General features: G+C 36.6%; 1 protein-coding gene and 1 long non-coding RNA gene across 35 annotated transcripts in view; one reads left to right on the top strand and one right to left on the bottom strand.

The window, feature by feature from the left end:
* SORBS2 (sorbin and SH3 domain containing 2) overlaps positions 1-23,659 on the top strand; it is a 153,224-nt gene that overhangs the window by 118,033 nt on the left and 11,532 nt on the right. For 30 of the 34 annotated variants that reach the window (XM_085222981.1, XM_085222997.1, XM_085222992.1 and 27 more), the window contains 11 exons: positions 90-173; positions 1,036-1,092; positions 5,334-5,386; positions 6,314-6,501; positions 12,610-12,698; positions 14,400-14,446; positions 15,775-15,889; positions 15,981-16,109; positions 17,346-17,549; positions 21,140-21,931; positions 22,935-23,123. In XM_085222981.1, the coding sequence (XP_085079107.1) occupies positions 90-173; positions 1,036-1,092; positions 5,334-5,386; positions 6,314-6,501; positions 12,610-12,698; positions 14,400-14,446; positions 15,775-15,889; positions 15,981-16,109; positions 17,346-17,549; positions 21,140-21,931; positions 22,935-23,123 (1,947 nt within the window). Of the gene's footprint in view, positions 1-89; positions 174-1,035; positions 1,093-5,333; positions 5,387-6,313; positions 6,502-8,831; positions 10,407-12,609; positions 12,699-14,399; positions 14,447-15,774; positions 15,890-15,980; positions 16,110-17,345; positions 17,550-21,139; positions 21,932-22,934; positions 23,124-23,659 lie in introns of all 34 variants that reach the window. The other 4 variants (XM_085223012.1, XM_085222994.1, XM_085222995.1 and 1 more) reach the window with 4 other exon arrangements.
* LOC109367330 (uncharacterized) overlaps positions 7,254-23,659 on the bottom strand; it is a 69,877-nt gene continuing 53,471 nt past the window's right edge. The window contains exons 3-6 of the long non-coding RNA XR_014883092.1: positions 19,214-19,339; positions 14,665-14,899; positions 9,945-10,055; positions 7,254-9,568 (exon numbers count right to left, since the gene is read on the bottom strand). This is a non-coding gene — a long non-coding RNA (uncharacterized LOC109367330). The remainder of the gene's footprint in view (positions 9,569-9,944; positions 10,056-14,664; positions 14,900-19,213; positions 19,340-23,659) is intronic.

The raw sequence follows: 23,659 nt of genomic DNA, 5'->3' as shown, positions 1-23,659 counted from the left end.
TGCATGTGTATTGTTGAAGTGACACAGCATTTCTAGCCCTTCACTCAGTGTGTGCCTTTTCCTTCCCTTTTCCTTCACAACTGCTCCAGCCTGATCGCATAAACCCAGATGACATAGATTTAGAAAATGAACCCTGGTATAAGTTCTTTTCAGAACTGGAGTTTGGACATCCGGTAAGTGAGGCCAGAATATTAATATTTAAATGTTAGGGAAAATATTTTTATATAAATTTACCAATTACCAACTTCAGCAAACATATCCCAGTGAAATTAATGGGACCTTTTTTTTGGAAAGGTCAATAAAGTCATCTAACGCATATAACTATCATTTTTTTAAGTGGAGCCCTAACTTGCCAGGGTTGTGACTTTAATAACTTAAATATGGACTATACATTAAGGCTGGATTAGGTTCAATTTCTAATTTCCAGGAGGATGCCCTGGGAAGCAGCTACCTTCTTGTATCTGCTCAAACACCAACCGCAGAACTCGCAGCTACAGTGAGAGAAAGCAAACTACATACTTTCCTTTAAAAGTTGTTGTCCAGTGTATCAAATTTATCACTGATTACCTTTTATCTCCTTTTATCTAGCCATTGAAGCTGTTTTGTCATTCCTCTGCATAGGTAGGCAGAAACAGTCCAGATACATTTTTCTGAAAACGATATGTTAACAGTTTTACTCATAATGATAACTTGAGAATATTGCCTCCTCTGAGATGAAGAATGTTGAGGCTTATCCCACAAAAATGTAACTATGACACTTTATGCTGTCTCACCAGTATTAAATACAGCTAGTACTGATTCAGTCATTCAAGTTGTAAATTTTACCACCTAAAGTTACTAACATATTACTTAGATGCTTAAAAAATTACGGAACACTATAACACATTCTTCCTCCCATTCTACCCATGTGTGTCACTCTTGTACCTGGTGTTGTCAACACTTAGTTTCTAACTGTGTCACCTTCTCCACATTTCATTCCTTGCTGCCATTGATTCTCCTCCATTCCATCTCTACACTTCTGCTTATATGATGCAGCCACCTAAAAAGCTTTTGGACTATGTTCAAGACAGTTCTTCCGGTGTTTCCAATGAGGTAAATGAATGATTCTTGTTCAGGTGATTCTCTTGGGAAGAAGGATTGGCATGCTTGCTGTTTGTTTCTGTTTGTTAAAATTTTGTGGATTCCTCCTGATTTCTATTAGACGTTTCTAATTCATGATCACTGTGTCTTTGTCTTCATATTTTTCCAGATCACTAATGCATTTGGATGTTGATCTTATTATCCTAGGAACTGAGTTCTTATCTCCAAAACTGCTCAGAGATTAACACTCAAAATTACACAACAGCTCATGTGTCTCTAAATCTTGACCAATTCCAACTTCTTCAGAGTTGGGCAAGTGTGTTGCTTTCACAAACAATTAATACATCAGCATAATAGTATCTTTTATTAAAATATCTGACTGCAAATTCTATATGTCAAGTCAAAGCCTTTATGTCTGAGCTATTGCGTCTCCAATTAAGTACTTCTGACTAAAGTAGCTAGTCTGGAAACTGAAAATGTATAATCCTGCTGTAAATTTGCAACTGCAGAATTGGCAGTCGCTGAATAAAATATATGAGGCTGTCACTGCCCTACTCTGAATGGGAGAGATGGAGGCTTTCATTCTTCCTCCTATTCGCTCCCATTTTTAGAGTGTTAGGGCAAAAGTCAGTGACTCCAGCAATAACAACTCTACTTCATACGGTGGCTTTGCTTCTGTCATATTTGTGATTCACTTCCTTGGGATCTCCAAAAATTAAACAAAAATTGTGACCTTAAATTGTTACTTGTGTTGCAGATTACTCTGAGTTGGTTTTAAGCTCTACAAATTTGGAAAAACTTTACAGTTGTGAAATTTAGGTCCTGTTCTCTGAGAAAATAAACTTCTAGGCCTTTCCTGATATTTGGGACTGCTCTATGTATTAGAAGACAGTGTAAGAGTCCTAGCATACAATTATTTGGAATATAATCATGTTCGGCAAGTCTGGGTAAAGTAAATATTCAGCAATATTGGTTTTGTCTTTGTTTAATTTACAAAGGCACTCATCTTTTGTTTTGAAAATTTAAAAGTCTTTAAATATAATTCCTGTAATTTATATCCATTACAGTGAATTCAATATTTTTTCAGCAGAAAATATCACAGAACAACTCATTAAAACATTAGAAACTTGATATAAACAAACCTTTTATTGTTTTTAACTTTTGCCTACCTTCTTCATTCTCAGTCACCATTAAAGCTTTGATGCATGAAAACAGCTATAACGTTGGCTTAACTGTAAATATATATTTCACCTCTTTTAGTAAAACTATATTATTCAGTAAAATCTATATTTGTAGTTTGCTATGGTTGTTTCTAAAACTGAATTGGTTTTGTCAGGCAGCTGCCAACAGTGGAAATGAAAAGCAACTATATCCACTACTTGCTTTCACCTTTTCCCTCTATCACTGTGGTAATACCAGTGGGTAGAAGGTATAAACTTCACACAGCCTACGGATAACAATGTATCTGTGTATTAATAATTGGTATGGTATGGTACAACATATATGCCTCCATATATGTCTTTCAAAATCTTCAAAAGACTGCATCAAAGAAGGGGAAAAAGAGCACATTACATCCGAGGTGATATCCTAAAGGAAGGAAAGGAAAAACTGTGTAGCGGCACAGCAGGATGACACACATTTTTTTTCTGTCTTAGGCTGATTGCTAACATGCTATATACATCCTGGGAAGCGGATAAAGAAGTGCTTTGTGGTTTTGCTTCAGTTGTGTGTTTTACCTCTTGCCTTCCATAGGAGCCAATGGGAGCTATGCTGCCCACAGGATTTGCGTTACGGTCTGTATGACCCTGCAGTCATTACAAGTGGTGAAAGCTGTCCCTGCCTCAGCTGTTTGGTTTGTATCCTGTGACACATGACCTGGTCTGCCTCTGACTGGAATGGCACCTGCACAGAAGGCCTGCAGTGAAAGTGCAGTGCTTGCACTGCCTCACAGGCAGCTTGAGGTGGCCATGAGCCTGAGGGGCCTCTATGGGTATAGGAGTGTGCCAGGGACTGGTCAACAGTGGTGAGGCTTATAGTGACGGGCAGCTTTGAAATAAGATTTGTATTTAATAGAACATGTGTTTTGTAGATGTTCCTTCTGTGTGGCAGTGCACATCTGCTTCACTCTGCTGTGTGGCGGCATGTGGAGAACTGGGGTTACTCTGTTGGTGTGAGCAGCTGTGCCAACTCTGGCTTTTGTGGTTTTGCTGCAGACAGATCTTGTATTTAGATGTGTTTTGTTAAAACTTTGACATTGGACACTTTAAAAATTGACATAAAGCAGTTTTCAGCTTTCAGAAGATCTAAAGAAAAACTTGAAAATATGAACTGAACGGTAAAGACTCAGGACCTCCTTCTGAATATATTCTAAAAACAAATATCATGATATTTTGTTCAGGTGGGCTGAGTTAAAAGGAATGCACTCATCATTATCCCCACACGTGTTCCAAATATAAAATAGGGATCATTTCATAAGCACTACCAGCAGGTTTATTGCCCATTTGAGAATGTTTGACGATGATCATCACACCTCCGTAACAGAAGCAGCTCCAAAGTACAGGCTTCTACTTACACTGCTGTTGGGAAGGTGCATTAACTCTTCACTTGATCCTAGAGCAGACATATGGTTTTGTGTCACAGGACCCTTTCTCAGTAATTTACAGGTCCACTGACTTTATGAGTTAGTTTACAGTATATGAAATGCTTTGGTGAACAATTACCCATTTCTGTTCTTCACTTTAAAATAAACTAATTAGTGATTAGTAAAGTCATATGTAGGTTGTTTATCACCTAAGAGCAATGCAATGGCAAATTATTTAAAAAGAAAGCAAATCTTGAAATCTGTGTTTTACTGAGAAAACGAAACTTGTAAGAAGTAGCTTTTCATTCACATGCAGGTAGGTTGGTTTTAGCAAAATTAAAAATAATATTATGCTGTGAGAAAGCATGACTGTATTCCACAGTCCTGTGCACTCTCTCATCATGGAATAAAGTAAGTGTCAAGCACCACTGCCCATTAAGATACCTGGGAAAGAGGGACATCACTGTATCAGCAAGGCAAACCTTCACTGATGGCAGCATCTAACACTGGGAAAAGCTGAGTTCAGGTCAGCAGCACTGTTAGTCTTCTCCCAACTGGACCCTGCTATAAAAGACCTGCCCTGCTGAGACAGCCACACGCTTCCCATTTCTTGCCAACATGGGCCATGTCCCACTGCCTCAGCTTGCTCCTCTGGGCAGCAGCTTAATGCCCAGCTGGTGGGAAGATCTCTCAGGCTGAAAACTGCATGTAAGTATTAATTTGTGGATATGTTAAAGAATAAACACAACAGTAATTTATAGCAGATAGAGATACTGTTTCTGGAACTTTTAAATGCCCTTTCTCCTTCCAACTGTTGTGCAAACACTCTGGAATATGTGCGGGTCATCCTCTGCTGAAAATGAGATGCAGATGAATAGAGGCGATCATGTCTCTTGCAGAATACTGTGCCTGAAGGTTGTTTTGTACGTGCTGGATGACAATTAGCCCTTTTAGCCTAACACTAAAATAATTTCTGAAGCTTTTATTTGCAGCTCTTATGGAAAACAATGTTATAACTAGTTCTGCCATAACGTTTTACAAGTTAGTTTAAGTATAGCTGCTTGAGAAACAGCTGGAACGCTTACACAGTGATAAGTGTTACTTCTGCAATCCTTTGGTATGGAGAAAAATCTGTAAAAAAAATTTCCTATTTAGAGACTAAGTCTAGAAGACTTCTACAGAGAGGAAAAATAGTTGACCATGAACATAAGGTGGCCAATAATTAGCCAGAAAAATCCTGGGTCTTTCAGCTGGTTTTGCTTCTGGCAATAACTGATTGCGAAATTCTGGTGAGTAACTGAGATGGAGGAGAAGCTTTGCAGATTTGCTTTGTACAAGGAGGAATCATTTTCAGATTTTTATGTTTCATAGTCAAAGATAATTTCAGGTGTTGTGTATCCATTTTTGAAAACAGTATAGAGAAGCATGGCTCTAAATCACTATTTAGGAGTGCTTTAAAAACAAAAATATAACTGAAATAGAACACAAAAATAAATCTAGTGATGCTTTTTAGAAACTGCCTGACTGAGTATTGCAATATCTGGAGCACACGCTATGTTAATCATAGGATGTCACGGAGTAGCAAACATAATAATCCAATACTATAAGCAGAAATTGTCACCTTTTTTTTCATATATAGGCATACAACAGATTTATATATTTGTTTTCACAGACTTCCTTATATCATCACTCTTCAACAGACAGAGGCCTGGACAGGCCTTCCAGGTAAGAAATACAGTATGGTCCCACTTTAGTACACATTATACAACCTAAGGGCTTTCTTTGTGACCTGAAGCCAGCAGATGTTGAAAAGAATCAAATATTAAATTTCACCTTGTGGATTCCTAAGAAAATGAGAGGTTCATGGAAAGGATGTTCATATTTTGATACTCAAGTGCAATTCTTAGTTTTGTTTTTCAAGGACTTACTGTTTGCATTTAGTATAATCCATGCTGTATTCTGGGTCTTTCCAGTGACATCCCTGAGCTTCTCAGCTTCAACACTCCATCATTTATCCTTACTGCTTGCAACACTGTTCTGTGCTGTTCCCACAAACTTGTTACCTCATCTATTTTATTGCCTTTTCTCATCTTTACACTGAACTTCTACTCTAGTGCTAACAGCAACTCACCATTCAATTTTTTTGTCTGTAGTTGCATTTTACTACTCACACTGTTATTTCATACTCATAAAGGCAGCTCCTTTAATATCTTATTCAGCATCCTGAATAATCAGACTGCTTAACCTGCCTACATCTCAGTATGGTACAGTAGCCAGATCTGGTGATACTGCCACCTTATCAAAATTAATATAGAAAGACTTTCAAATCATTAGTGGCTGATACTTTTGCAGTATTTCCAAATATACTCTAAAAAGCTTGGTACATTTATTTCAAAGTCATCATTATGAAAGCAATATAACAATTTTATATGAAACTTTGATACAATCAAGTGAAGAAAAAATTCAGCTTTTCTCTGTCAAATGTGCTGTAAGAGAGCTGAGCCCAGTGCTTCTCCCCTGTGCATGTTTCAGATGTATTTCTTCTGGCATTGTTCAATCCATAAGCAAATAATGCAATTACGAACTTGCTTTTTAATTACTGAGTTGTTATTACAGAGATGAGACTACTACTAATACTGGTTATTTTTATAGTTCTGCAAGTACTGCGAGTGACTATAGGAAAAGGAGGAAGTCAGAACCTGCTGTAAGTCATCAGAGAGCACACAGTGATCAGAATGCAAACAGGCCCAACCTGGGCCGTACAGATATGCAAGGCCCATACACCACTCTTAGAAAGCCTTTAACTAGCTCGTCTCCTTCTTCTCCATCGCGAGCAAAAGGTAAGAGGATATCATATTTGTTAGGAGGAAATCTGACGATGATGTGTTGTACAATCTCTTGGTAGTAAATACAACTGTTGTCCACTGTTGCTGAATGCACTCTGTAGGGAGATTTACCATATGAGGGGCTTTGGACCTTTCCTTAAAGACTAACTTATCTTTACATGTGTGTGCGATTCTAAGCTGATCAAAAGCTGGACTGGTAGTAAGGGTTTTCCAGTTTCATCTGCCCCTTCTAGGACACAGAAAATTGGTTTATTAATAAAACTTTAAGGAATTTTACGGTACAAATCATATTCTTCATTAAAGTGCACTTTTCTCTTATTATACTGCTCTTAGGATATGGAGAAAATAAATCAGGACAAATGCTATGTGAGATTAAAGACGTATTTCCATAATAGCAGACCTTCAGTTCAATAGCTGGTGTCTTAGATAGTGTCAGTTATTGGGACCTACTTTAATCAAGCAAATATTCATAGTCAGATTTTTAATTTCATAAATCATAGAATGGCCTGGGTTGAAAGGGACCATAACAATTATCTAGTTTCAACCCCTCTGCTATGTGCAGCATCATCAACTGCTAGAACAGGCTGCCCGGAGCCACATCCAGAATCCTTGAAGTACTCACTACACAATATACAAGCTAGATTTTCGTTTTTTTGTTTTGTTTTGTTTTGTTTTTTTTTTCAAATAACCAAATGGTCCCACTGCTGTTCTCCATGTCTCTCCAGAAAAGACACACTGGAATTAGGTTGTTTAGTTCGGGAGTTTTGGGTGTTTTTATTAGTGAGACAAAAGGTTTCCAGTAAAATATATGATGGATGTAATATACAGAGTACTATCTATTATAATACCCATCCTTGTATCAAAGAAAAACAGTGAGAAATATTAAGAATGAGATGATAGAAGAACAGATTTATTTTAAAACCACTGCTAAGATTAATAATTTAAAAAATAATCTCATCCATTTTGTGCATCAAGACAGACAGAGAAAAGGTGGTAAACTCCATTTACCCACATTTACTTTTTACTACACCACTGATAAGAAGTACTAACTGTGACTTAAATGCTTCCCATGTTGGAAAAGATGTATTTCCATAATAGCAGACCTTCAGTTCAATAGCTGGTGTCTTAGATAGCATCAGTTATTGGGACCTACTTTAATCAAGCAAATATTCATAGTCAGATTTTTAATTTCATAAATCATAGAATGGCCCGGGTTGAAAGGGACCATAACAATTATCTAGTTTCAACCCCCCTGCTATGTTGGAAAACATGGGAACAGTAGTTCCACACAACTTCTTAACTTTTGAACCAATTCATTCTCTTACATTATGAAATACAGCAGAATGTTAACTTTTCTGGGAACCAACCATTTTGTTAAAAGAGCAGCCCACTGTCTTTTGATCTGCATGGATTTTGAACTCAAGTCTTTCAGTATTTGACAGAGATTCAAATTGTTCTTCTTAGAAAGCAGACTGAACAGATTGAAGCATGTGCCCTGAACTGAATGCTGCCACTTGAAACCACTTCTGAAAGTTCAGCTCAAATATGAGAGACCAGAGTTACAAATTTGTCTCATAGTGACTTCTGTGAACTGTCTGGACATTAATCAGATCAAAAACTCTGTACAGCTTTCAGAATACACAGATATTTTTGAAATATAGTTAAGCTAGTATTTGAAACATAGTTAAGAAGGTATAACAATCATTTCTTAAACTCAGCATATACTAATAAGAAATTTGAATTAACTAAGAGATGTAAAAATTGGACAAAATTTATATTTCCTGTAGTTATCATTTAATTTAAGTTCCACAGGGGGAAAAAAAAAGTGATCTATTTAAACATAAAAAATGATGGTCTTAGCTCTAGGGGTAAAACATTTCAGTCTCTCCAAATTCAATTTATCTCAAAGTTATAGTTCTGGAGTCTAGATTTTTGGTTTGACTTCATCTTTAAATTTTTTTTCAGTTTGTATTTATTTATTTTTTTTAATCTGCTTCATCGTCAATATTGATAGTTGTTTTCTTACACTGTTTTGTTATTGTTTGGGAGGAGGACATCACCACAATTCTTGAGGAATTTGGATGTATTTTTTTTTAATGTTCAAATTATCATAAGTGCATTATTAAAGCTGGAAAATGGTTTATTAGCTCTGCAGTCCTGGTCTGTAGAAATGTATGTACTGACCAAAGCTGACAGGATAGATGCACTAACGGCTGTCTCTTTTCTAGTCTTTCTGATACTTACTGATATTAATTCCAACTTTCTGAATCTTTTAATTTCTGGCAATGTCTCTCTTTTATCATGCTGCTCTATGGATTATAAAGGTGGGGATATTAGCAAAGTATATCCATCCCTCCTCAGTTATTCAGTGCACAACCACAACACCTCAAATGAATTAGATTACTGTAGCACTTACAGACAACATTTAGCTGTTCCTAATGATTCAAGGAGGGCAATCAGCTACAAGAATGGCTGGCAAATGACTCGACAAAATGCAGAAGTATGGAGCAGCACAGAAGAAACAACTTCTCCAAAGAGAAAATCTCGTAGCTGTGATGATCTTTTAACAGATGATCGGGATAGCTTTCCCGATGCACAGGCCAAGTCTGAAAGCATGGGCTCTCTTCTATGTGAGGAGGATGCTAAAGAGGTTTGCTCAATGAACTGGGCATCCCCATATGCACCTGAGGGCCGTGGTGGTGGTAGGGCAAGAGTTCGTCACAGATCTGCACACGATGCCCCAGGTTTCCTTAAAATGTACAAAAAGATGCATCGTATCAATCGCAAGGACTTGATGAACTCTGAGGTGATCTGTTCTGTGAAGTCCAGAATACTGCAGTATGAAAAAGAACAGCATAAAGGTATTCTTCAGGGCTGGAGAGAGTCTTCTACTGAAGAGGTACCCAGAGACATGGTGCCAACCAGAATATCGGAATTTGAAAAACTAATTCAGAAGTCAAAATCAATGCCAAATCTAGGTGATGAAATGTTGTCAAACATTACACTAGAGCCTCCGAAAAATGGTTTATGTTCACAGCGGCGATTTTCTATCGAGTCCCTGCTGGAGGAAGAAAATGAAGTCAGACATCCCTCTCAGGTACAACGGAGCTACAAGTCTAAAACCCTGGTGCCAATTCATATTGAAGTGACCAGTGATGAGCCACAACGGTCACATATGGATTTCTCAGACAGTGATCAAGATGGAGTGGTTTCTGACCTCAGTGACTTTATCCAGATAGAGGGGTCATCCTTTTGTAGCGAAAGTGACTTTGATCACTATTCCTTCACATCATCTGAAAGCTTTTATGGATCGGGCCATCACCACCACCACCACCACCACCATCACAGGCATCTCATCAGCTCCTGCAAAGGGAGATGCCCAGCGTCCTACACCCGCTTCACCACCATGTTGAAACATGAAAGGGCTAAACAAGAACCTGCTGAAGATCCAAGGAGACAGGAGGCAGAATCTGGCCTCTCCAAGATAGCATTCCTAGTCAGCCCAGTGCCTTTTCGAAGGAAAAAAAGTGCAGCCCCTAAAAAACAAACTGAAAAGACAAAACGCAAGTCATCTGTATTTGAAGCACTAGATTCTGCACTTAAAGACATCTGTGACCAAATAAAAGCTGAAAAAAGAAGGGGAAGTTTGCCTGACAACAGTATATTACACAGACTTATTACTGAGCTGCTTCCAGACATTCCAGAAAGGAATTCATCTCTTACAGCTCTGAAAAAGAGTCCCATGCACCAGCCTTTTCATCCACTGCCTCAAGATGGTGCTATTCATTGCCCACTGTATCAGAATGATTGTGGAAGATTACCTCTTAGTGCCTCTCTTCAAGACATGGACACAACTAACAACAATAACCAAGAAAATGATAGTGCACTGTGTTTCCAAGGTGGATTCACTTTCTTCCTCTATCCTTGTGATTTATTCCCTGTATTTCCCACCCTTTCTCATTCCATTTTTATTTGTGTAGTATATAAGAACAGTTCATCCCACAAAACTAATGCAGGAAGACTGTTATTTTTACATCATCACAAAACTAGAAAAATTTGATGTCTATTCACAAAATGAAGTAATCTGGACAACTGGATAAATGGTGTATTTCAACTATTAGATAAATTAGTGCTATAAATAATAATAGTGTTATTAACTTAAGTGAGTCCAAAAAAAAACCAAACCAAAACAAACCTTACAGAAAGTGAATGGATGTGACAGGATGCATCATTAAGATGCTGGTCAAGCAGAAAACGATATGCAGGGAGCTTTTCCTTGAATATTTAAACCAAAAATATCAGCATTAAAAACTATACAGTAAAATGTCTAATTGATAAAAATGCTGTTAATTTTGCCAGTGCAATAGAGAGTTGTTCCTGTTTTTCATGAAAATACACTAATTCCATTGCTTCATATTATTTTTTGTGAATAGACCTGAAAGTTATTTTAGAAAACTTTCATTTTCACTGTTCAAATGGTTTACAATCTCTGTGGCAGTAGAATTAAATCTTCTCAGCAAATTTTAATGTAACTATGAAGTTTTCAGAAATGTCACGGAAGAGAAATTCTCAATAATCAAATTTTTAATGATGGGTTTGATCAAATAACACAATCAATATCATAAAGACATTCTTTCATCCATTTCTGATTTTTAGAATAGCCTTTTAAAGTCTATTAAAGTCATTAACTTCTCAAAGATGCCTCTTCATAGAGGGCTATTATTTAACAGAAGCAGAATTATTTAACATAGAAATGCTGTCATTTAAAGAATATATGACAGATTTTCAAAAGACATTAAACTAAACCATCTAGGATACATTTGTGTACTATCTCTAGTTAGGTATTAAAATATTGCAAAGTTCAATTTAAAAAAAAAAAAAAAGCTCAAATAATGCTTTGAGAAGATGAGAAGCAGAGCAATGAACAACTGACAGTAAGTTTCAAAAATTCTGAAATTGTACTCATTAGGTATCATATTTGCTTGAAACTAATTTTCCAGTCCTTGGAAGTAGGGAAATCCATAATGCAGAGTAAACATAGATTCCTAAAAGCTTCTGTGACAACAAGGGAACCACATAAAGAAAGCTCTCCACAATTGGAACTATGATAAACTTGCTGGGGATGACATGCTTGCATCTAGCAACCTAAGTGATGCAGTTAAATAATTTTTGCCCCCACAGTATTTATCAATAGCCTGAAGTCCTCGTGGCTTGGACAACAGCCCACTGAGGTCTCTGATCTGTAAAACTGCAATGTAATGCAGAAGTATTTAATTCTATTTTTCCACTTGTACTTAGAAATATATAAGCTTGGTAACAACAGATCATGTGAATGAAGTCAAAAGGAGGCAAATATCAATCAGAAGCCTCCTGCAGCAGACGTTAGGAGACTACAATTGCTAGTAAATCTCAGAAGTCAAGGGACAGCTTATTTCATTCTCTGATCTGAAATAATTCCATTACATTTTAATTCACACTGGAAACTTACTAAGCAGTAGAAAGTGCAAGATTATTCTTTTCTTCTTTTATTAAAATACAAAAAGAGGCATTTGCCATCCTGTAGTGTACCATCCTCTATTAAACATTGGAAAACTACGCTTTAGAGAGAATCTGCCACAGAGATTCGTGAGTAATGATTTATAATTCCATCTTTTTATGAAATAAAACTACTAACAAGTTGGCCTATTGAAGAAAAATTGTTCTTATTATCTCATTGAGGCATGCTTTAGTCATGTTTTGTGCATGTAATTGTGATTATATTGCTGGCATTCAGAAATGCTTCTCACAACCTGATAAAGTCTCAGTACTCCTCTCGTGTCTTCCATTTGGTCTAGCAGGGTTGCATCACTTCATACAGTAAGGCATAATTTTGCTCTTCCCATTCTCTGTTACACATTCTTCTGCTGTGGATCAGAGGAAAGCCTTGGCTTAAGAGTTGGTATCTTTGTTTCTTTAAAGGTCAACTTTAACCATAACATAATATGCGTTAAATGTGAAATTATAGAATCTGTATCTCTTTATTCCTAAAAAATACCAAGCAATATGCCAGATTTCAATGTGTTTATTTTACCACAGTTTCACATAATGATGTTCTGTTTTCAGTAGACCAGGAAACTCCTGGAAACTATTCTGCTTTCACTGATGTGGGACGATGTACTCCAAGGGACAGAAGAGGAGCTACAGATAAAGAGGTAGCAAACCAAAAATAAATAATGCAGCAATATCCATATGGAAAAATCAGTAACAAGATTTTTTTTGGCTATAAGAAAACGTAGTGATACAGAAAAAAATGAAGCGCTACTCAACAGCATAGTATTTAGGTGGGACAGAATCCTTTTTCATTAAAGAGACAGGTACTTAAAGTAAAAGAATATCAAACAACGTAAGATAAGCTGCATCTTCTACTTACATTTCAATGGGCGCGGACATTTAAATGCACACGGAAAAATCACGGAATTGCACAAGAAACTGCCTCAACAGTTTCAAGCCTGACACCTGTAGTCCATTACTTTTGTTTTAAAAGAGGAAAACAACTGAAAATACTGTTGTTGGTGTGTTATACAAAAGGCATTATCCTGACAGAATCCCTAATTTCTGTAATAGCTCTGGTGATTGTGATTGTCTACCAATTGCTTATTTTAATACTTTGGCAGAGGAAATGGAAGCAGATGTACAATCTCTAAAGAAAGTAACACAAATTATCACTTGAAATATGCTTAAAACAGTGATACACTCTTTGTGTGTGTGTGTGTGTGTGTGTGTGTGTGTGTATACTTTTAAGTTCTAGAACTTGAAGCACTCTATAAGCAGGCTTCAGAAATTTTATTCAATCATAAAGTAACTATATTTATATTAATTAGCATCTGTAGACTACAGATTACAGAACAGATTAACATTTTCCATTAATCTGAATACAGTACACTCTTGAGTTACCATAATTTTGTGCAATAGTTGTATCTTGTTTTTGTAATTTAGGAGCTGAGAACAAGCAAGTGAACACTCCAAACAGCAAACACTCTTTGCACTTAATCATATATAAACTAATTTAAGTTTTTCCTCTAGGCTACCTAGCTTGTTAAATGGTGGTACATCTTAGAACTGGTTATAGCATTAGAATTCAGTTCCACTTACACCCCAATGACATGTTGCAATTCAATTGAGTCTTAAGTCCAATGAAGACTGCTCATTACAAAATAACGGTTAAAAAAAATGTCAGGAGGTGTATTGGGCATGTAAAGAATTCTGAGTTCCAATATGAAAAGATGTTAGGTATATAAGAATGGCTTGTAGTGTAAGACTGCTATAATTTAAAAAACTATATTTTCAATCTGTTTTGTAGATTTTGCATTCAGTCAGTCCCGCTGTTCTTTTAATACTATCTCCATTCTTTCATTTTTTGGTTTATCAGTTACAGTACTAAAAAAGAAACAAACAAGCAAAATCAGTAAAGACTAAAAAAAAAAAAAAAAAAAAGCGTAATGAAAAGGATATCCCATCTCATCCAAAAAACAATTTTAGTAACAGCAGAGAAGTGAAAAGTACTTTATATTTAGGCCACCCTACATGAAGGAGAGCTGTAATGGAGTATTGTATCAGTATCAGAAAACATAATTTGACAGGATGCCTTTAATAACTTTGGGGACTTCTTTATATTAAAGACAATGCTCTAGGTAGGTGCTGGTTCTATTTTTAAAACACTGTCCCAAATACCTAACAACCTCAGAAAAGTAAGTTGTATATTTAATTACCTAAGTAGAGCCTCACTGTGAGAACTGCTGTAAAGTATGTGCACTTCTTTTATTAGATCTTGGTCACCTTTTTAAAAGCTAAAAATTGTTTGCCATATATAGTAATACTACCTGAATGTGTTAATCATCTTGCCTACTTTTCAGAAACTGCCAGCTAAAGCTGTATATGACTTTAAAGCTCAAACTTCTAAGTAAGTACTAGACTTTTGTTCCTTTAAGTATTCATAGTCAAGGAAAAATCTTTCTAGCACTTGAAACAGCTACCTGCTGTTAAAGCCAGTTTCTACAGCCAAATGCCATGAAAGAAAAGGACCCCGCCTGCTATCACAACAGCTTCTGCATTAGCATGCTGCATAAGAAGTTTTGTAATTAAAATGTTATAAATTATTCTATTTTCCATTGTACTTACTTGAACATGTGAGTGGCTGTGCATCTTCACCTTCCTATAGCAAGTCCTCAGGGTTGCCCACTGAATGGTCTTTGTTGTAAATCATATTTAGGTTGCATAAAGTAGCATGCTTAGTGTGCTGTTGTAGATAGATTGCTTTCTTAGCAAAATTCTGCACAGTGCTTCAGAATCTTCCATACATCTTGTCTTACCACAGACTTTCTGCAGGATGTAACATATCTCATACCGAGATAAACTAGGGAAAAAATAAATAAACAAACAAACAAGCAAATCAATAAATAATAAAAATCAGAAAACGCTGGTATAGGATTGAGGAAGCCAGAGGAGAATATCATACTTCATTATTGTTGCCCTGGTGATCCAGGGTGTTTGAGCATTCTTTAGATGCAGTACAACATTGTCACTAACACTGCATTAGCTGTGTAAACTGACAACTTGGATTATCAGAACAGCAGATTAGGGCCTGAAAAAAGGACAGTACAGCAAATACCACCCAGGCCAGGTACTGAAAATGTTCTTCATGATTTGGATACTTCCCTTTTTCAGAGTCCAACATTCAACATATCACAGGCCTTGATTCTCAGAAATGGTGAGAACATAATCATGCTTCTGATCAGCTTGGTCTCAAAAGAAAAACAGCTGACACAGAAGCACTCTAAATTATGCTGCTGAAAAAAGGTAGTAATTGGCCACAGAAGCATGCAATGCGTTCAGTAGCTTTCCCTACCAATTTGTCAAGAACACCAAGTATGTCTCTGATACCCGTAACAACACCTGCATCTAAACAGGGGATATCGAAGTCATCATGGTTGCCTACAGACACTCTACTGTCCACTCTGATAATAACTACAAATACTTTCTTGGGGGTAAAAATTAGGCGTATATGTCTTACCGATAGTATCCAGTATTCATAAATGTGAATCGTTTTGTTTTATAGGGTATAATCAACTGGTAAGCGTACCACAGCTATGACATCTTTTCTCCAAATGTGTAGTTGCTACATTTTGTTTCAGTTTTGAACTTAGAAACAGCAGGTGGAGGAGGAGCAATGCAGGTAGAGGAGTTCAAATGTAAAGTTATAAACACCCGATTTAAATGAATCTGTTGCAGAGAGCTGTCCTTTAAGAAAGGAGATACTGTCTATATCCTCAGGAAAATTGATCAAAACTGGTATGAAGGTGAGCACCATGGAAGAGTTGGAATATTCCCAATTTCTTATGTTGAGGTTTGTTCCTTTGTTTTAATTCCTTGAATTATTTCGGGTAACAGACTCACAAATGCACATGATTAAAATCTGTTGGTATTTTTCTCCCTAGAAACTTTCTCCTCCAGAAAAAGCACAGCCTGCCAGGCCGCCTCCCCCTGCACAGATTGGAGAGATTGGAGAAGCTATTGCCAAATATAATTTCAGTGCAGACACAAATGTGGAGTTATCACTTAGAAAGGTACAGCTTAGAACTATTTTTATCAAAATAACATTATGATGTCTACTGCTAAACAGAATTAATATATACACAAATACAGTGCTTTGGTACTAAATTTACCATGCACAAAGCAATGTAATGGGAGAAAGCTGCTGACATAAGCTCATTAGCTTGCATTCTTTCCCAGCTGCCTGCAAATAGCTTAAATATTTTGTGTATATTAATATAATTGCTATATGCAAACACCTCTGAACTGGCAACCCAGTTTTCCACTTATCATTTCAATTATCCATTGACCCTTTTAGAAATTGTTACTGTCTTCATTGTCACGGTGAGGCTTCTACTACAGAAGAAATAAAAATGCAGAAAATAGAAAAGAGCAAAATTCAGAAGAAAGTCTCAGTTATGTTTGTGAAAGTATTGGCTCTTGCAAATTTATCATCTTAATTGTCTGCTCCTTCTAACATCTTCCTGCTATGTCTATACACATACATGTTGGTGATGATCCTTTATTATACATGATCAAAACAAGTGTTTAATTGCTGGGGTTTGTCTGACTGAGATTATTCAAGGTATTAGTTATAGGCACTTAGTTATAAGTATTACATATTCTTTACTCACTGGAAAATTTTACCTCATTTATTTTCTTTTTTAAATGAGTTAATGTTCATAGTGTTTTCATTTTCACTTATTACAATTTTACTTGATAATAAAGCACGTGTGTGGATTTAATTATTTAACTTCTATTACCCTTAGGGAAAATGGGGCATTTAAATTAATGCAGTGGACACTCCATCCCTGGAGGTGCTCAAGAGCAGGTTGGATAGGGCTCTGGGCAACCTGCTGTAGTACCAGATCTGGAGGTTGGTGGCCCTGCGTGTGGCAGTGAGGTTGGAATTTGATGATCCTTGGAATCCCTTCCAACCCAAGTCGTTCTGTGATTATTCCATATTACAGTTGGGGTGTTAGCTAGTAGACTGGTCAACAATTTAAACAGGTTGTGCTCCTATGAAAAGTTTTCATTAGTCCTCCAACCAAAAGACAGATTCTGCTGAACAGCAAGTGCAGTCTGTAACGATCCTCCTTTTGCTGGAATGGTAACTGTTTACCTGGTTATTATAAATTATAAAAGGAGAAAGGTGAAGGCAGGAACAGTACTGCAGGGAAAATAATTCTGTGCATTAAAATAATATCAGTGATTAAAAAAAAAAAATTACTACTCATCTGCTGATAACCCATTTTTATAATGCATTCCAGGGAGACAGAGTCGTACTTCTTAAGCGAGTTGATCAAAACTGGTATGAAGGTAAAATACCAGGAACCAACAGACAAGGCATCTTCCCTGTTTCTTATGTAGAAGTTATCAAAAAGAATGCATCAAAAAGTGCTGATGACTACCCTGATCCTCCTATACCCCAAAGCTATTCTAGTGACAGAATACACAATTTAAGTTCAACTAAGGTAAGGATATTTCTTCTTTGATATCAGTCCTAGAGTGGGTTTAGAAAGACTTGTAAATTTTTTGTTAATGTGATAATATATAATTCATGCATTCAGTACACTCTTCTCTTTCTTGAATATATACTGCATTTGTAGAAGTGCATTACTGTCTTGTCACTGAAGTATTTTAATGAAAGCTTTACATTCTGCCAGAATAGTCACTCAGAAAAAAAAAGAAAAATTTACTGTGGAGTCTAGGACAGAATTTGAGCATCAAGAATATGTTTAGCAAATTCTTCATAATGCAATGTGAAGATATATCTGTCATCATAAGAGCCTGCAATCCCATAAGCATGCAAAGGGCATGAGAAGGTAGTTTGCAATGGGACACAGCTTGCCAAGAGCAAAGCTATGCCTTTCAATGTAAAAGAGAACAGCTACTGATTCTGTACTGTAACCTTCCTCCTTTTGCCACTGACACTCTACAAGGAGGCTGTTGGTTGAAGAGCAGTTCTTTATAGTGGTATGACAACAGTGACAGCATTGTATCATTCAGTAGTGAGTAAAATGTCATCACATTTTCAGTGTTTGGATTCAGACCTTCATAGCTGTGATTTTTCACACCAAACATGTCATAGTTCCTGAATTATTTTCCTTCTAGTTCATAACTACCACAAATCATGTTACAAAAAAAGATTCCTGTATTCCAGTTTATCATTCACTTTCAATATTTCACAGTATTCTTTTCAGATATAGAATCAATAAAGCTTCTGTATGCAAAAATTGTGATTAGTATTAATGTATTATCAATCAATGATTTTGAATGCTAAAGATGGAATCTTTTCCAAATCTTTCTCTTTATCATTGTTGATCTCTTCTCCACAGGGCAGTATGTTCTCTGTGAAATTTATAAAGCATCTATCCTGCCATTTATCTGTTTCAGATGGTTTTCCCATTTTCTACTCTCACATACTTGCATACTGGTTCTTATTTAGATGCTTTGGGCTTTGGGATAAGTTCCATGTTTATTTACAGCTTTTGGGACAGTCAGCTATAGGTAACAGTGGTCTCTGACAATAGTGCTTATGGCTAAGCAATAATAGTTGTTTTATAGTATTTGTTCACAAAGAAGTAGCAGCTATTTTCTCTTCCATTCCAACAAAACTTTTGAACTGAAATAGTATCAAGTTCTGTATCCCCAGAGTGAGGTATTTGTGAGCTACAACCTTTTTTATTATAGTAAGCAGAAGGTCATTTAAGAGTATGAGGCAACTTAGATGCTGCATGCTGCAGAACTGTCTATATTTGGAGACACCTCTCCCCTCATTTTCTGCACACATTTCCTGCAGCTGAAGCTCGTTTTTGTCTAACCCCTATAATCTTGTCAGTGATCCCTTCCTGAGCACAAGTGATGCTTTTGAGTATTTACATTCAGATTAAAAATAAAAATAAAAATACATGCATGCTAAAAATTAGCTTGTAATTTCTTATCTTTATAAATTATTTAAATTCTTCTGTGAAAGTTGAAAAGCCTAGACTTTGGGAGCCTTCCCGTTCCTCCTGTATTCATTCACTCTCTCATATTCAAAGTTATATTGAATATTGCCCAGAATTTTTAAATTTTTAAGGAAAAAAATCAGGTAACAGCCATTTAGAATAGAAGATAAATTATTTAGTCAACATACCTTAATTGCATCCTGTGAGAGCTGCAGAGTTATTGGTGGCTGCTCCTTTTCTAAAGCTGCTGTGATCATCTTGAGAGAGAAGGTGCAGAACATCCAGACATGCTACATGCTTCTCCTGTATTCCACCTATGTTTGATACAGGGAGATTATATGGACCAGATTTGCCTCCTCTTTGCAAGCAAGGATGAGATTAACTCAAACCTTTCTTACTACTGTCACATGACAGCAGACGTACATTTTCTCCACTGTCGGTGCTTTTAAATAGTGAAAATATTGCAGACACATTAGATTACAAATCTGTCCTGCCACTAACATTATGTAATAGATTAGTTCTCCAGTGAAGGAGAGGGGCATTAGTCTTAATAACAGTAAACTTTTGTAATCATCTGGTTCTAGTCTAAGTAAAAAAAATATAAAAAAAATAAAAAGCATCACACTATTGACATTCTTAAACAGAGATTTTTTTTTCAACTGTATTCAGAAATGCCCTTGCCACACATGCAACTGTCTTGTTCCTGACTACCAAGGAGGACTTTAGTAGGCCTGAAGATGTTCTCAAGTTTACCACCGGGATTGATGCTACTCTTCCAATTCCTTTGGGGAGTTTTAGCATTAGTAACTCATTCTATGACTCCTGTTGCTAGAGAAATTGTTCTAAACTTTTCTGGTCTAATGGCAATAAAAATAAATAAGGAAAACAAAGCTTGCTTTTGATTTATATTAACTTGGCCTAGAGCATCTTTAGTTCTTTAGCGCATCCTGTATATCTTACATAGGAAACTAAAACTGACAATGTCTCCTGGGCCATGTGACTTTTAAACCACAGGTCTGAAGCCCTTTTCCAAGAGTAAAGATGAGGGAAAGAGATGGCGTGCTGTTAGTAACACTCCAGCAATGTTTTAGCAGATCACACTGTCAGTTTAGAAACTCTATACCTTGGTACAGAAGATTCTGTAACAAAGGTTTGTCTAACTTTAAAGTAAAGCTATTTGCCTCAAGAAAATTCCAGTAGAAGGTAAGTAAATTAACGTTTATAATTCTAACAATGATGTCAAACCATTTTTCATTCAATTTTAATTTTGAGGATTAATAGTTATAAAAATGCATTTTCAGTATTTACTGAAGCAATGGATATCTACTGATGCTGTGTACGTATGACTCACCAGTCTCATTCTTACAAAAGGACGTTTCTTTTACCAGAAGGATACTTCAATCAATATTACGTAATGGTACTCAAAATATACTGCTGTATACTGTGCTGTCACTATTTTAAAGCTTTGTTGTTGGCTGCCTACGTTCAGTTAGAATTGAGTGTACCTTTCACGAATGCTGATGTCATTTTAAACTGATAGGGTTACTTTCAACGAAAAATACTTATGCCTTAATAAAAGTATGCTATGTATTTAAGATGTTTCTTAAGCATATACTGAGAAGTACAAATATTAACATTAGGATAATTAGAAATCACCTCAGATGTTAGAGCTTAACTTAATGGCACCAGAAGTGTACTTCTTGACAATCCTATGCTCAAAATAATAGTAATGGTTTGGTGGAGGAAAAAAAAAAAAAATCACATTAATTTTAATTGTATGATTTAATAACCTATGACAAGCTCACTAACAGAAAGCCATAAATAACAGAACTTCAGCAGATCAAATGCAGGTCACCCTCATGAATGTAATGATCCAGATTTGTCTTGATGTTTGACATTTAAGCCGAGGCCAGAACCTGATACAGTTTCATTTTTCAAATGTCTTTTCTGCTGTTCTGATTCATGTACTAATGATTTCAGACACCCGTGCTCACTGAAACGATACCCTCTTATCCAGATGATGGCACAGACATTTGGCTTTTCAGTCTACTCATATCCCAGCTCTCTGTCATGCTTATTTATTTAAATTCCCATGTTTTTCTTATTTTTTGAAGTTGCCTTTCCAAGCACTATCCCTACCTCCCAGATACCATTTCTCCTCTTGGTCACCCAATGATCAAAAGACACTCCAGGATGCCACTAGTGATTCATTTTCCAGGATGGATGGTTTTTCACCTTCAAGCTTATGTATCTTACCACCTCCACGATTTCCAGACAGTTTTCTTGGTGATTTAGAAGAACTCAGTTCTTTGGCATTAACAACATCCAAATCTTTAGCAATCTCCCCAAATAGTAGCATTCATCAAGTTAAGGGAAATGATTTTATTCCAAATACAGAGATCTCTCTCAGCTCCACTACAGCTCTTCCTCAGTCTTTTCTCGTATCTGCCTCCGTCTCACCTTCAGCCAGTTCATCTCATGACATAACATATAAGCATGAAAGCAACAATACTGAACTAAGAAAATATAAAGATTTGAGAATTGAAGAGCCAAGTACATCTCTCAAGACGCCTAGAGACTTGTCAGATACTACCACAGAAGATGAACATGTTTTCTCTACCTGCAATATCCCTATGCTACATAAAGGTAGTTCCATCTCTGCCATGCCAGATGCAAGTGCTGAAAATGAAGAGGAAATCTGTACAGCAGATCTGTCAGTTGACCTAGGAGATCAGTCAGAGCCTCAAGAATCGGATTTCTACAGAGAATCAGAAGACACAACAGAAGAACTGATAAAACTCTATATAGAGGAGGATCTGATACATGACAATTTAGAATTTCCTATAGGAAGTAGAGGAGATTCCATAGTATGTTGTGAAGGATGCACCTCACCAAGTATCTATAAGGTATTTTAATTTCCAAAAATTGTGGCTTCTGTTTTCAGATAAGTAACTCAGTATAATTTTTCTCTTCCTTTCCTTGTATTTATGTTTTTTGTACTGTGTGCAGGCACAGTTTTATTCTGTGGTGTTGAATAAAAATTGTCAGTTAAAGGCATAGTCCCTCCTCATAAGCAGGTGCTGACAACACCAAGTTCTAGGGTGTCTCAGTCTTGCTTCTCCTCTCACTTCTGTCATTGTTGACTTCTATCATCTTTCACAAAAAGCCATGGAATCATTCTCCTCACTGTGCCACCCTTCTGAGCACAAAACCCCAGAAATGCTATCAGCATTATTCAGAGGGAAGGTTGCATCTCCTGTGGAGACTCAGGCATTTGTACTTCATATGTGTCACTTCACCAGCTGATATATTTATAGTAGACTGTTTCTAGAATGTGACTAGAAACAGATCAGATTACGTTTGGCAGTTAAACATATCCTTCCCCATACAGCCTGCCCTGGTTCCTCTCTGGAACAGTACAACAATGAACTATCTCCAATGCGTGCTAGCCATTAAATGCTATGATGTTACCACACCGTTTGTGTGGTTTCTAGGCAGTTTTAGAACAAAATTTCTCTGTCCAGCACTTTTTTTCCAGAGCATCTGTTTTACATGCTTGCATGAGCAAGTCAAAGCAACTGCCTAAACAGTCTCACTCTTGAGATTTTTTAGGCCAAATGTAGAACTAATTAATTAGAAAGATTTCGCAGACTTCCTTTGCCTTACTTGACCTGAATGACATGGGAGAAAACAATAAAAATAAAGGTGAAATCCACTGCCACAAATAGTAATTTGTTTTAATTTTTGAAGGAAGAATTTTCTTCCATAGTAGTAGAATGACAAATAATCAAAATTAGCATCCTATTTCTGACTGCCCATGTTTGTTACATGACTCCTTATTGAGTGTTTTATATCCATAACAGCTGGTTGTATAGCATAATTACTTGTCATCTTTCTTAACTGCTTAAGACAGCTCTGCTTTCTACGAAAACATCAGAAGAGTCTGATACTCCTGTCCACCTTCATTCAAATCTGCCATTTCACTCTGCCAACACACCAGCTTCTCACTCTGTTCTTCCAACATCCCACTCTGCTGCTTCCCTCTCACCTCCTCTCCTTTCTAAACTTTTACATGAGCAGGAGAAAGATTCACTGAAGGTAAACGTAACTGCACTTCTCAAGCATGGGTTCTTGAAAATCTTCACTAATATTTAATAAGTGAAAGGCTAATCCTAAGCATCTATTGTCTCCCTTACTAACATTAAGTAACATAGCATGTGGAGGATTAAGATAGGCCTTCTTCAAATGAAAAGTGAGGAAAAACTGTAATCTCTATAATATAATGAAATATATTGTTATCTCTGAAAGTAATGCCTCCTATTTATTTCCATGGAAACTACAACAGATACAAGGAGCAAGATAACACTATTTGGTAGAGCAAATTTTCAGCTACCAAGTACAGTCACCATCATTAGCTATGCGTTTTTGCCAGTGATGAATAAAAACCTGCATGTTGCACTAGTGAAAACCTGTACCAGCCAAGGTGGATCCACCATTGTGGTCCCACTGCTGAAATGCACCACCCACCACCTCAGTGCATTCACACCGTTTGGTCTCCGCAAATATTCAGCAAATACTGATGAATATCAGTGGGTACCATTTTTTCTGTGTGGAAGAATTCAATTACATGCCTT

This window comes from Meleagris gallopavo, chromosome 4, assembly GCF_905368555.1.
Source record: "Meleagris gallopavo chromosome 4, MGAL_WU_HG_1.1, whole genome shotgun sequence".
Taxonomy (NCBI): Eukaryota; Metazoa; Chordata; class Aves; order Galliformes; family Phasianidae; genus Meleagris; species Meleagris gallopavo.
This window is presented reverse-complemented; position numbering and strand designations above follow the sequence as displayed.